Source organism: Schistocerca americana, chromosome 3 (genome assembly GCF_021461395.2).
Source record: "Schistocerca americana isolate TAMUIC-IGC-003095 chromosome 3, iqSchAmer2.1, whole genome shotgun sequence".
NCBI lineage: Eukaryota > Metazoa > Arthropoda > Insecta > Orthoptera > Acrididae > Schistocerca > Schistocerca americana.
In genome coordinates this window covers 637,363,700-637,379,749 of record NC_060121.1, presented here as the reverse complement: position 1 = coordinate 637,379,749, position 16,050 = coordinate 637,363,700, and the positions used below count along the sequence as shown (strand labels likewise).

The 16,050-nt window shown below is 38.3% G+C and overlaps 1 protein-coding gene across 1 annotated transcript in view; it reads right to left on the bottom strand.

Annotated features, from left to right (window-relative positions):
• LOC124605591 (methionine--tRNA ligase, mitochondrial) overlaps positions 1 to 16,050 on the bottom strand; it is a 75,228-nt gene that overhangs the window by 649 nt on the left and 58,529 nt on the right. The window contains exon 6 of the mRNA XM_047137378.1: positions 155 to 346. Coding sequence (XP_046993334.1) covers positions 155 to 346 — 192 coding nt within the window. The remainder of the gene's footprint in view (positions 1 to 154; positions 347 to 16,050) is intronic.

Genomic DNA, 16,050 nt, shown 5'->3' with positions numbered 1-16,050 from the left:
AAGAATGAAGTAATTTTTGTTGTTGTATTTATACCCTTATTAATAGTAGTTGGCACAAAGTAACTAACCTTGTAGCAACTGTTGCCTAAAATGACACAGAGGTCAACTATGTAGTACACTATTTAATGTTCTAACAATAACAACACATACTCACCTGCCAGATGTGTGGCTCTATCTTTTAGCTTAGCTCCATTGTGCACACAGTACTGTCGGTACGTGTCGTCACAGAATTGTGGATATATCTGATCAGGATTAATAGCCATACCACAACATCGATTCAACAAGTTACCAAGTGTGTCAGCAAGTTCAGAATTCAATATGCGCACAGCCTTTGTTGTACTGTAATCTGCAAAAAGCAAAACATCTGTTATGTGAAATTCATACACAATTCAATCAGTCAACAGAATTCATGATACGAATGTGGCACATTGTCAAGTAGAGATAGTGCCACAACCGACATTCACTTCCTTTAAAATATCTGAGAGATAACCAAAGAGAGACTAATACCTGGCAGAAAGCTATGAATTAATGAAACAATGAAACAGAAGGGCAACGTGTGGAATCACTGACTTGCAGCCAGTAACTGTTTCAGATACAAACTTACAGACGTTATGATAAAGTTAGTTTATCTTCTAGTCAGAAAGGCCAAATTCCAAAAATTCTAGCTTTCAAAACTGTTAGTTCCTTCCTCAGGGAGTAAAGTGGGATTAAGCGGGTAGGAGAGCAGGTCACTCAAACCTCAGCTTAGGAGGAACTATCCTGTTGTGTGAACGTGGAAAGACAAGACAGCAAAGGTGAAATGGAAAGCATCAGAGGGAATAGGAGATCAAAGTAAAAATGTTGGTAAAGCCGTCGGCACACAGAACACGCATCCGAACATTTAGCGCTGAGTGTGCTGTGTTTCTGACATCATAGTGTGAAATAGCACGTTCGGGAGTCTTTCCAAACGTACAGAGCAATATCTAGCATGTTAGATATTCTGAGCGTGCGTCTGAGCGTTGACCAATCAGATGGCACAACGCCACCTACATCACATGCACGCCATCTCTCTTCAGCATTGAGCTGTGAGGCGCCATATTGGCATACAGTTCAAGCCTATGCATATATTTGTTGTTTCTGAGCACCAGCAAATTGAGAATCACTCAAAAACCCGTTGTTAACTGCGTGATTTGTTGCAATAAAATAATGAGAGACATCATATTCGTGGTAAAAGAATTATTGTAACTTGCGTATTATGATAGTGTCATTTGAAAGCAGTGACACACTGAGGATCCACCAAAAAACACATTGTTCTTGGTACAATTTGTTATAATTAAATTTCAGTTAGTAACATAGCTATGATTAAAGCATTTAGCAAGTTGCAACATATTAAAATTGGCCATTAATGAATTGTTGTCACTTTAGCATAGTGAGTAGCATTGATGATTCATGACCAGATAATTGATCTGATGATGGTTCGTGTCTCACCAAGTCTAAATATTTTTTTCCTAACATTCACGTATATAATACGTTCTGATGCATAATTAGTAGTTTAATGTAAGTATCTTCTACAATATTTGATGTTATGTAAATATAAGTTCACCTTTGTTTGAGGAGTGAGTTTGTTCGATTGGCTTAATCTACAGGACAGCTTGCGTTACTTGCATAAAGATATTTTGTTCCTTTTTCTTTTGGGTTTCGTAATTTACATGTTGTAAAGATTCTGCTACTGGGTAGGAACAATGATCAAGTAAGAATGATCTTATGATTTTACTAAAATGTGGGAAAGATAAAATAGTGTTTATCTTATGTGGAGAACTACTGCAAGTTTGTGTCACATTGTTTGTAATGGAACTTTTATAAGCCTGTGTCCTTATTGATTGGACATGGTACTTTCCTTTTTGTCTTAAAACATGTACATCGATATTGAAGTTTTTATTTGTGTATATTACATATAGAACAATGTGACTAGGATATGAACAATGGAGTAAATGTGCATTTTAATAGAGCTAACGTGGGAATTTTACAAGCACCTGTTGAATAAACAGTGTGATTTATGAACTAGAAACATCCCAAAACTGCCGCTGGAGTGCATTGCGATCGCGTATACCATGTTGGGGCCCATGTACCGTATGCACAAGTCGCATCGTTCCTGAGCATTCAGCAGCACGTTGAACTTGGCACGCTCATTGTTAATGTTCGACAGCACGGTCCATGTGCCAAAGACTTAAGCACTGTGTCAGCTTCAGACAAAAGAAAGAGGGTAAATAGTTATGCTCGGAAGGAAATACTACCAATTAAAAATATAAATAAATGTGGAGAGTTTATTAGCAGAGATTAATCCCAGGAGGGTGGTGGGGTGTGAGAATATGTTGGAGAGCAAATTTCCATTTTTGAAATTCAGGGAAACTAGTGCCGAGTGACAGGAAACCTGTTTACGCAGTTTCACCATTTAATGATTACAGTTATAACACAACAGCAACATATGATAATGTTCACACATTAGACTTTACTCCAAAGGACAAGTTATTTCTGTCCAGATGGATATAAAACTATAACGGAATTGACAAACTGATAATTAGCTTACAACTCTGGTTAGCTTCACACTTTTTAAGTCGGTCCTATATTCCACCAACATAAGAAATATTCAACTCATTGCCTAGCCAAACAACCTTCTGGATAACAACAACAACAACAATAAAACTGTAAATGTGAGGCTTAAGAATACTACCCAAAGCCAATGGAATAATGTGTAGGTAGAGGAATCTTTAACGATCATACAATTGTTAACTCAAATGCCATTAAAAATATTCCATAATGATAGGCATGCCTAAAATTTAAGTATAGCAGATGTATATTACTAGAAGCATTGGAAGCAGTGCATAGGTCAGTTCAGGCATATGGTAGAACTGCATGTAGTCACACCCATCTTTTCTCATTGGTTCAATAGCGAAGAGAACTATTAAAAAAGCATGGGACTGGTTGCAATCTCCATGCTTCCAAAATCCAATTGACTCAACAACTTCTGTCAATAGACCATGAACAGCAAAGAGAATTTACCAAGTGGATCATCAGATAACAGGAACTGAATACCAATTTTTTGGGCAAATGAGTTCCATTTCCACCTCGATGGTTTTATTAATAACCATGTTTGACAATCAGAAAATTCACAAATGATTAATGAGGGAAAAAACACATTCCCAATGTGTCACCGTTTAGTGTGCATAATGGTCTGGAGGAATTATTGGACACTTTTTATTTGAAAACAAGGCATGTCAACCAATAATGGTACATGGTGAACTTTATTGTAACATGATAACCCATTTCTTTGTTCCTTAATTGGAAAATATTGCTCCTGAAGACATTTGGTTTTAGCAGGTCTGTGCCACTTGCTATACCACCCGTAAAACATTGACAGTTTTGCACGAGTCTTTTGCTGATTGTGTTATCTCCTGTTCTGGTGACCTGAATTGGCTGCCAAGATCTTGTGAGTCACTCCGAAGGACTTCTTTCTGTGGGTTTTCTGAAGTCTCAGGTTTATGCCAAAAAGCCCACATCTACCCAAGCAGTAATGGACAAAATTTGACATTGTATCACCAAAATACCATGACATTTATGCAAAACTGTTATTGAACATTTCACCATAAGAATACACCTGTGCCACCAAAGCTGGGATGACCATTTATTGATGTTTTGTGGCATACAAAATTCTCAATGCCTACATTATAAATCAACAAATATTACCATGTTTTGTTACAGAAAACCATGTTTTATTTAATATTCAAATTTTATGCTCTTATTGTAGCACCCTTTACAAACTGCAGTCTGACCTGCTCAGTAATATAAAAAGCCCAAGATTCATAGACAGCCATAATGTGGGAGAACAATTCATCTCTTGAATTAATAGTCATCCAATACTGAACAGGCAGCACTCATTCTGGAGGTTTCTGGGAAATTCACATTTTCCAATCATAGTTCACAACATTTTTATTTGTAAAATTTCTGGATTTTTGAAGGCAAGTAAGTTAAGTGGAAATATTACAGTCCCACACTTTTGTTTTCGTATTTTTAACATAACCACTTGTCCAGAAAATTATGTATTTAACTAATTTCTCGAAGTGAACATTTGTGATACTTTCTCTAAACTGATGGGTACTTGTGTATCCATAGTTTCTTCTGTTCATTATGCAGATTAGTTTGAATTCTATCTATATTATAATTCTATGTATTACGAAATCTGGTTGATTGGTATTTCAAAACCAACAGCTGAATTACTAGAATACTATTGAAACTTAAAATCTGCATTAGATAATCAAGTATTTCACACAGAGATGAACAATTTTCAGTGACTTAGAGATGAACTGAAAAAGAAAACATCCAAGGTTTTGCACATATTGTCACACACCACAGTTTTATTTTGATAGTGCTAAATGAATTGCAGTTGTACACATTCTCAATTACAATGGCCATGGCAATAAAAGCTGATGATTATATTTATAACGACAAACTTGTACACTTTAATGATAATGCACTGCAGAACAATCTTCTGTCATATGTGCTATAATCATATGATGGAGTCTTCAGTGTGCATAAATTCATGCACTGGGGAATAGAAAAACCGTTTCTGTATCTCAAATAGCTCAATATAGTTTTCTGTATCAAAAGGAAAATTCAGATGCGAAAACTATTAAATTAAGTGAGAGACCTGACCAGTAATTAATTATCTTCATGAGGCAAAATACTTCAGTACTGCAGGTACATACAAGTAAAAGACCACCCAGGATCCCTGAATGGTGCACAAGAAGAAACACTGGAACTAACCACTGCTCAAGCTGAAAATACACTTGAACAACTATGAAATAAAATAGCCCCTGGAGATGATATGATAACAAATGACATGAAGTAGGTAGAAGTAACTCGCTGGAAGCTGTGAGGGTACTAATCAACAAGAGCATCAACTATGGAACAATACCAGAAAAATGTAAAAACTGCTTTATAAGTTCCTGACTAAAATTGTAACAAATTATCTAAGAAGAGATCTGGATTTTTCTCAACCTGATGAGCAAGTTGTATTTCAAAACTTTTTTTGACTACGGATCACATGCAAACTATTTGCCTTTTTTCTTGATAAAACTGGCCTTTGTAGATTATCAAAAAGCTTTTGACTCTGGATATTTGGACAATCATGAAGGCTCTTGAAAATGCCATGATAAATTCAAGATACCTAAATCTCCTGAAATACATCTTGAGTAGACAACAATGACAGTCAGGGTGGATGAAGACCTATCATCAGTCAACAAAGGAGTTTGCCAAAGTGACACCATCTCTCCAAAACTTTTCACCCTTGCATTGAAAGATGTATTCATATCACTAGACTGGAATGACAAAGAAATAAAAATCAATGGCTTATATGTGAACTCTGCCAATGATGAGAAGTTTTGGAAGAGCTACAGAGTAAGATCCAAGAACAAAAACTAATCTCTGCAAAGATTGGCTGGTAAAATAACATCAGTAAAGCAAAAATATTAAGCACAGACCATCAAAAAGTCATAGTTGAAAAACACTCTATAGAAGCTATTGATAAATACATCTACCTTGGGCATGAGATCAAAATAGGGAAAAATGATCAAAATGCAGAAATTCCTTACAGAAGAGGACTGAGCTGGGCAGCATTCAGGAAACTGAGATTCATTCTGACCAACAAGGATGTCCCAAATAACCTGAAGAGTAAGGTGTATAATATGTGCATGCTACTAGTTACAATGTATGGTCTGTAAACTACCGGTATGACTTTGACTAAGCTAAGTGCTCAAAAGTACAACACAAAAAATGAGCTACGGAGCGACAGATGATAGGGGTCTCCCTCACAGATATGACTTTATCAAAGATTATTAGAAGGAGAAAAGAGGTAACAGACATACTACAGAGAACATAGCTTGGGAAGATTACAGTAGGTGGGTTCCTAGAACTGTTCACTGAAGACTATGAGACCAAATGAGAGGCACTGGAAAACCACAAAAGAGATGGCTTGATAACATGAAGCTGGTGGCTGGAACACAACGGAATATGTGACTCAAAATCAAAGACAATGGTAGCATATTGAAGAGGCCTATACCCAGCAGTGGACTGACAAATGCTGAAGAAGAAAAAGAAGAAGTCCCTTCCTTAAAGAGAAGAGATCCCAAGTTATAGTAAGTTAAAAAGGAAGGGCAGGTCCACAGATGCCAAGATGAGAGGGATCCACCTGTATCGAGGGTGTATGGTCTATGTTCATTCTCATTACAAGTGGGTCTCTCTTATCCTTGAGTGTGTGTGACCTGCAACCTGAGACTTTCCTTTCCTTGGGAAGAGACTAATTGTGCTGAAAGCTGGGATAATGTCATGTACTTCTACTTTTATATGTGTCAACCAGCAACACTAAATATATAATCTATTGAAAATAAGTAATAGCCAGAAATTTTGTCCCATAATTTTATAGTTTTTTCAATACAGTTTTCCAGCAATATTTGAGTGCTACTATGCAGAATACCTTAAAAGGTCCCTATATTGTCTAACTGGTTTAACTGACAGTGATTTTACATTTTTTGTTATGTAGTGTTACCACTACTACAGAATGATATTCTTTTAGTGATTCATTGAAGAACTAGATTTCAACCACGTCTGCTATCAGTAAACCTAAAGGAATCATGTGGCACATGGAGGATCTGACAGATACATCTGGGAACCAGTAGATAGGGTGAAGCAAATCCATTGAAATTGGAATTCCCTCACCGTCCACATTTATTATTTCCTCTGGTGTCTGCACTTTTCATTATGATGTCGTTATTCCATACTGTTTAAAAATCTACAGACGAAGTGTGTTTGTGGGTAGGGGGGGAGGGTGTTACATTGTCCAAAATAATACAAAAGGATAGAATAAAATATTGTATAAAATTAGATTCGCACTCTCAATCTCATATTCATCCATACAGACACACTATGAAAATTTCAAAATGGGATGTAACAGTATTATCAAAGGCTTAGTTGCTACTCACCATATAAGACAGATGCTGAGTCACAGATAGGTACAACAAACAAAAAGACTGTTGGAAAGTGAGCTTTCAGCCAACAATGCCTTCACCGAAAGTAGGCAGCATTTACACACAACTCGTGTGTGACCACAGACTGAAGCCAGACTGTGAGCAGCGGCATACGATGGGAGAGGCGACGGGTAATGGGAGTATGGTACATGTTTTTTTCAGTGACGAGAGATCAGCTTTCACATTGAAAGGGTCGCAGGTTTGACTCCACCCAGTGGCAAATAGTTTTGTGCTCCTTGGCAATGGATTCACTACTGACATTACAAATTACCACGGCATTATATAGGTTATTTTATTAATTATTATAAGCACAAAAAGTAAGGCATAGGATGGAATGTGGGACTGCAAACATTTAAAAAGGGACTGCAGTTAACACGTACATGGGAACGTCGTGTATGTAAATCAACGTTCCCGTGTACGCGTTAACTACAGTCCCTTTTTAAATATTTGGAGTCCCGCATATCATCCTATGCTATACTTCTTGTGCTTATGTAAATTAATAAAACAACCTATATGATGATGTGGTTGTTTTTGATGTCAGTAGTGTACCCATTGCCAAGGAACACCACCAGGCAGAGTCAAAACTACGACCCTTTCAATGTGAAAGCTGATCTCTTACCACTGAGCCAAACACCACTTCCTAAACACACTGTCAATTAATAAGGTGCACATAGGGATGGATCCGTATCAAAATTCCTTTTATTTCCTAAATGCTTGGCCATCTGGAGTTTCCACTTGGGGCACTTTCTTGTCTCACCACGGCCTACATGTACCATAAATTTGGATGAATTCGGCAATGATGAGTAGGCGTCCTCCCTTGTCAAATACACCGCCTTCTTAGTAAGAATGGTACACTTTTATTGTATTCCACTTTTTAAAGCTGGTTAATCTTTGCATTTTTACTCAAAAGTAATACTTTGCTAGTCTCCATAGTCAAGACAGACAATTAACCACGTCAGACGTAAACAGTTTTATTGGTTCAAAATCATGATTGGTTTTGGGTGGTTACAAGACCATCTTCAGATGTACAAGAATCCAAAATGAAAAAATGAAGTTATAATAAGAGATTGTTTAAGACTTAACCTAGTTTGTTATAATGATTCATCCTGTCACCCTACAACTATAAATACAAGACTAGTACAGTTGCATTAGGCAGAAAGATGATACAGATGTCACGCCTTATAGCTACAAAATAACCTAAAAAAAGTGAGCAGCCTAAGCAAGAAAAAGAGAGGGAAATATTAAAACTACATCATTGAACAGACTAAGTAACTTCCACAATGAAATGTGTGGCTGCCACATACTGTGAACTCTAAGCTAGAGGCAAGTGATAGCCACACATGCAGCTGCAATACAAATTAACACAGTGGTAGCAGCTGCGTACAAAAATAGTGACTGTCATATTAGGGGCAGACACGCCAACTTTCAAAAGTGAAAAATCAGGAGAATTTTAGCGGTGTACTATTGTGAATTACGAAACATCCCTGACAATTAAAGTTGCAATAATTCAATAAATGTAACAATTCAATTACATTTGCTTTATTATTTGCATGTAAATACTAAATAATGGAGGTACCTGAGCCTTCGGGCTGCATAATTTATCATTCAACATGCTGAACAATATGAATGTTGAGCTCTGCAGGTTTCTTTGGATTCACACACATTCAAATGAAGCACTCTCGAGAGAACTACAGTTCAAAATTACGATCCGAGGAAACAAATTAACGTATATCAGATTTCTGTTTTGACATTAGCACTGTTTTTGCATGAATAAATCACTGTTAAATGATCACACGTTTTCATTTCGTAACGCAACCCACATTTTCATGGCATCTTATATTCGTAAGACATCTTTCCCAAATTTAAATCAATTTTATACAGGATGTACATGTTAGGCTTAGCAAATAATTTGAATAGTTTATCAGTCTGAATTTGTCTGATTACAGTAGTTAGTAATTCAGCACACCCGTAGCTGATTGGTTGGTTGGTTTGGGGAAGGAGACCAGACAGCGTGGTCATCGGTCTCATCGGATTAGGGAAGGATTGGGAAGGAAGTCGGCCGTGCCCTTTCAGAGGAACCATCCCGGCATTTGCCTGGAGTGATTTAGGGAAATCACGGAAAACCTAAATCAGGATGGCCGGACGCGGGATTGAACCGTCGTCCTCCCGAATGCCCCGTAGCTGACTTAGGCTAAATTTACACTGCCCGCAATGCGATGCGACGCGATGCCGAGCCGAGCCGAGCGATGTAGCGCTGAAATCGCGTGACAATGGGCAGGCTTGGTTTAACAGTGGCAACAGAGCAGTGCCCGTTTAGACTGCAGGCTGGGCCGGGCGAGGCGATGACTCCGCTGTAGTCGCTACCGAGTTTGCGTTTCGCGCGAGTGTTTGGAGCGACTGCTTGTTTGCGCTTGCGTCTGGAGTAATTGCTTGCTTGCAATGGACGTCGAAAGACTAATTAACAATGTGTGTGAACGCACAGTGTTGTGGGACCAGAAAAATAAATATTACCACAATAGGGATTTTGTTCGTCAAGCATGGAATGAAATAGCTGAAGATTGTGGACAGTAAGTACAAAAAAGTAAAATAAATAGCTACAAGACTCCAAGAAATAAGTAACACAAACAACTTCGCTTATTTTATAATTTTAATTGTGTATAGATACTGTTACAGTATTTTGATACTGAAATGACGTTCACAATAGTTACAGTATTTCATAATTTCGACATGAAAAATATTTGCATTACTGACTGTTGACATAGTTTTTGAAGGCCTCTCTGACACTCCTCGCTCTTCTTGAAGACTGTTTGCTCTGTCATTTTGGAAGCATGCTGCTAAAGCACTGTGTTCTGTTATGTCCTGGTCAATAGACAATTGAAGGGAAATGTCAGGCCCATCTGTATTGATTACTATATTGTGCAAGACGCAGATGCACTGAATAATAATGTCTGCATGTTCTACAGAAGTTTCAATTTCCTTTCGGAGAAGACACCACTTGCTGGCCATAATTCCGAAAGTGCGTTCCACCACCGTTCTAGCCCTCGATAGCCTCCTGTTAAATAACCTGTCTTCCTCAGTCAGTGACAGTCCAGGGAAAGGGCACATTAAGTTTTCCAGTAGTGGAAAGGCTTCATCTCCAGCCAACACTAATGGGACTTTTACTGAAGTACCTGGTAGTTCTTTCGGTGGAGGCCAGTTTTCAGTTTCATTCAAAATATTATTGTACAAGTTACTTGCTCTAAATGTGCCACCATCTGATTGCTTGCCATAGCCTCCAATGTCAACAGCTATTAATCTGCAGTTAGCATCGGCTACAGCTAGTAAAGCAAGCGAAAAATATTTTTTGTAATTGTAATACATTGTTCCAGAATGAGGGGGACATTTAACCCGAACATGCTTACCATCAATGGCCGCCACACAATTCGGAAAATTCCAGTTGGCATACATGTGTTTTGCAGCGGTTTGAAGCAGTGGTATAGTAGGAGATGGCAGGTGTACACGGCTCAGAATTTCACATATTGTGGCGCACGTTTCATGCACACATTGTGCGACTGTAGTTACACCCATCCGAAACGACTGTGACAGTTGCATGGAAAGACATACCAACTGACAAATATTTGAAAAAGAATGAAATGAGTGTAATTGAAGGATGTGTAGGATCTTTGTAGGATTTGCAGTTAATGTGCTAAGGACAAAAAATGTATTAAGTATACAGTGTACTTAATTATTTACGCATATTTTCACGTCTATATTTTCAGGTGAGGTACTGAAGAATAAATGGAAGAACCTACGTGACACTTTCCGCTCTGAACTCAAAAAAACTCATGCTGAACGTTCAGGAGACAAAGGTGGCATGCCGCCTTTCCAATCCAATTGGCCGTGGTACGAGCTAATGACCTTCCTGACTGACATAATGACGCCACGGAAGACGAAGACTAATGTTCATCATTGTAAAAGAACAGCATCGCAACACGACAACGCACACGATGACGTACCATTCTCACCAGCTCTTACACACACAGAGAGAGAGAGAGAGAGAGAGAGAGAGAGAGAGAGAGAGAGAGAGTTTCACCTGATGAAACCAACCAAGCCAGCTCTTCAAGACTAAGTTCAGAGGGTAGCGTTTCGATGCCTCCTCCCTTACCCACCCTACACACAAACCAAAACAAGAGATCCAAGAAATCGACAAACTTTGAGTTGCTAAATATAGAGAAGCAAAAGTTGAAGCTAATTGAGCAACAAATGTCGAAATCAGAAACGCAAGATGACAGTTATCAGTTTTCGCATTGCTGGCAGCAAACTCACTATAAAATATCACCAGCAGCTCAGTTGAGAGCTAGGATAAAAATTCAGCAGGTTCTTTTGGAAGAATTGGAACAATCAACCACTTCCACTGCACATTAGTTGATGTCACCCTATGCACCTGAAAATCCAGTTGAAATCGTAATTGCTGGAAATTCGCAGAATGAAATAGTCATTTCTGAAATTCAACCTAATAAAACTGTTATTTCAAGCCATCAAGATTCTGAAGACTTTGATACTTAAGTGAGTGAACTGTGATGTATTTTACTTCTCATTGTCAACTACGTCAAAATTTATTAAAAGAAAGTTTGAATCTATCACAATCTGTAAATTTTTCATAATAAAATGATTGCTGTCAACTTATGATTGTGTACTTACCTGACGGTGATCATAACTTTCTCTTCAGGGGTAATAGCCATTCTGAAATTTGTGTTTTGCTTCTGTAATCTATTTGAAACAGACGACACTATATAATCAAATGTCTCTGTACTCATTCTGAAATAATTCCAAAATTTATCCTCATCTTTTCTCAAGTCGCTGTACAAATGATGAAATTCTCCTGAAGCCCTCCTCTTCTTGTTGATTTCATGCACCCATTCACGACTGCATTGAATTCTCAGAGCACTGTTTTCTAATAAAAAAGAGTTTACTGGGTCGAGGAAAAACGACATCGTGCCGAGACTGCTCAATTGCTGGCCAGATCGCACGCACGCTGTATCATGTGCAATGTGAACGCTCCATCGCATTGTATCGCTTTGGCCATTATGCCTCGCATCGCGTCGCGTCGCATTGCATCGCAGGCAGCGTAAACGTACACTTAGCCTTCTTCAAAAACTCTGAACTAAATTTCTGCTCAAAGCACTTGCCTTTCTTAACTCTTCTGAAAGCATGGACCTGAACTGAGTTTTGTTGTTTGTAACTGTGCTAAAAGTTCTCTCACATTCCACATTATTATGTGGAATTGACAAAATAACCAGCATCACCTTTGCAAGTTTATCATACTGAAGAACCCCATCAGCCAATTTCTTCTGACCTACCAATGCCCACTGAACATCAATTTTCTCTGTTGCCAAGTTGGTTTCTTCCAGCTGAAAGTTACAGAACTGAGAGTGAAGAATATCAACTTCTGTATCTAAGTGTTCACTTTCGCTAGTCAGCATATTAGAAAATCTGTTTATGAAAAATCTAAGGCTGGAAAATGATGCTTTGCCAATTATAGAAATATTTGCAACTTCTGCACGCGTTAGAACTTCATCTTTGAATGGAAATTTGTGTATCATGTAATCACATGATGATAAGAAACATTTTCTTACAGACTTAAAGAATATAGACTTTTCCTCAGGCTTCAAAGTGGTCGCCAAAGCAAATGTAGAATTCCCTATCATCGGATCATAATCATCCTTTTGATTTGCTGGAGTGTGATAATCTACATCAATAAGGGAGCTGGAGGTTTTAATAATGAGTGGTCTCACAAATCTTGCCATCACATTCTTCAATAGTTCCTCCAAAATTGACCTCAATAAGTGGATATGTGGGGCACTTGACTGAAGAGCTACATTTGGGCTCTCAAAGACAGGCATAAAACTAGAAAGGAAAAGGCATGAAGATTTATGTAAATTTGATGACAGAAACATGAACAGTCGTTCCTCACATGATAAAGCATGGTCCACAGTGTCAATGGTTTTCTGTAAAACTGATGATTGGGTTTTTCTTTTAAGTGAGGAGTGTAGTGAAATCTTATCACAGTGCTTGGACTTGTGATATGAAGTAGACACATCTACATTTTGAGTATGTTTTGGAATTTTATAATTCTTCGAAGTTTCCACTTCAGAATCCTTACTTACAATTTCACTCTTGAACAAACTAACCAAAGGGTCCCACTGCTCAAAAATCCTATCCAAACATCTTTTCAATGATAACCATCGTGTAGGCACACGTTTCAGAATTTTCCTCATTTCTGTGTCATGTAAAGTTTGAAACTTTACAAATTTTTCTTTCCTCTTTGCACTCCTTTACAAATAATAAAACATGTCAATAATATTTTCTTCAATGTTTAAAGGCAAACATGCCGCCCCCTTCTCAGCAGCAAGATTAATTACGTGACAAGAACAGTCTACAATGATTAAGTTAGCAATTTCTTGCTTCAAATATCCTGCCACACCCTTTTTTAGCCCTACCATTACAGGAGTATTATCGGCACCAAAAGCCAGACTGTTTTTTAATGGAATACGGAATTCCCGTAAAGTTGAAAGTAGAAGATCAGCAATATTAGCTCCAGTGGCATCCCCTTATAAATTAGGCACAGAGAGTAGGCAATTTTGAATTTCACGGAGTTCAAGGTTGAAGAACGATACAATAATAGGATATAACTTAAAGTCCGTTTTATTACTAGCATCGGTAGCAATAGCGAATGGATTCGACTGCGTGGTCAGCACAGTTTATAGGCAAGTTATGCTCTACAATAAATGTGGTAAATAAAGCCTCGGCATTCGTCACAGAATCTACATTTTGGGGTTTACACGAGAAGTTAAGTTTCTGGTTCCATTCTATGGACACTCTCTGGTGTTTTTCAGTTTGCACCTGTTTAAGAATGTCGCATTTCCTGCCATGAGCTACTGAAAAGTTGCATCTACATACACGACAAAATGTGTAAGTTTGTCCCTTCCTCGATTCACTTAAACACGGAAACTCTTACTTATACACGTTTCTGAACACTGCATCATATTTCTTCGCCATTCTGCACGAAAAATAATCAACACCTCCAAGATACGCAGCCAACAACTACTACTGAGTACACAAATCACGCAACAGAACTGAGAATACAATGATCCTACGTTCTAGACAATGGTCTTGTAGCAGCGATGCCAACCCTCACACACCGTTTCCCCCTATATTGCACTTCAAATTCCCCTAAATAATTTATCACACCGTCGGGAAAGCAAGCAGGGTAGTGGGTTGGTAAAAGGGAGTCACAAATGAAATTGTCGAGCAGAGAGGCGGGGAGGGGAGGGTAGTAACCCTAAATATTTTCCCCCGTGAAACATTTATCTCTCTAATTTCCCCCCAGGGCAGCTTAATTACCCCTAAATTTAGGGGGAAATCCCCTAACTTGGCAACACTGCCTTTTAGACAATAACAATGCTAATCACTTTGCTTGAAACAACTATCGACTACTCCTTGTCCACGATAACTTTATGATTGCACTGGTGCTACCAGAAGCGGAGGAAATTGGCACTAGTTGAAAGGTATTCATTTGTCTCCGAACGCTGCCAACGAGAAGTTCCTTACTTCCTTGTAGATACGAAGCGCGAGCTACGCCTACTGCCGCTCCCGACAGCCACCGCACCAATCTACCAAGTTAACATAAACAAGTAGTAGCCATACCTTGTCATCCACCAATATCTCAAAGGCGCATTTTTTCAAATAGTAAAGAAGGTATTGAAACTGGTCTGAATAACGGGAGATAGGTCTTCACTGTCAGGAGATCGGGAGGAAGAAGGAAAAATCGGGAGTCTCCCGCCTGAATCGGGAGAGTTGGCACGTCTGTAGGGGGAAAGTGAAGCCGCCTACTGGCGGATGACATACGAGCTGAATGACCATCCTGAACATCAACAAATGGTGAATATGTAATAAGTAAGGGAACCTAAGATGGTTGAATGTACGTCAGCACAATATAAAATAAGGAGAAATTATGTACTTCGGCATAAACAGTGAGAGTGCCCAGCCATCTACTAAAAATAATATTGAATTTTAAAAATATGAAACGGCTACAAATGAACACAGTAGTGGCAAGCTGGATAAAAATAAAATAAACATAATGACATTTAGTATCCACAAAGGAAAAAGAGTATCAAAAGGGTGGCTAAAATCAAAGGGATAAAAAGAAATATACTATTCCTTTGAGAAGAGAATCTGAGTGGAATATTGGTGAGATATGAGTGCTATTTCAAACAGGAATAATTATTTAGAAGATGCTTATGCTTCAGGGTGGTTTGCTCATTTTGGTAGATGAAGCTTTCTTATTTAAGCTGTACATAATTTCTTCTAATAAAGTAAGGACACAGCCTGTATCATGACAATGAAGGATACTCAAATTGGTATTTATGTCACCAGTAGAGTAACCATAATTTTTCAAGTAACTAGATAGAGCGGACGTAAAATTGTTACAGTCCCAATGTCCCTTGAACCAGATGTTAAAAATGTTCCCCATCTCACTGATATGGAAGTAATGACAATCATTACACTTAATCTAATAAATGTCTGAGTGAATGTGGCAGTTGTGGATCCTAGCTTCATGGTGTCTGTAATCTGTTTGGTATAAAAAACATCACTGTGACACCAGCCTTTTTGAGCCATTGGCCAACTTTATCTGAAATAGGGGCATTTTACTGTATCAATATAATGAAAAGTATAGTTGCTACTCACAATATTGTCGCAGAAGAAACTGAATAGCACCTTGGTGTAGTGGTTATGATACTAAACCGTGGCATGGATGATCGTGAGTTCAAAACTCACCTGGACTGTACAATTTTAATTTCTATATTCGGTTCGAGTACATTCTAGAAGTATCTGCAAATGTCAAGGATCACTGTACTGGAATGTTCTATAGCTGTATATATGCTGTACGTGTTCTGGCTGGAGGCAGTTTGCTCGGCGCTGTTGTATGTGCAAGTGCTGAATAAACCTTCAT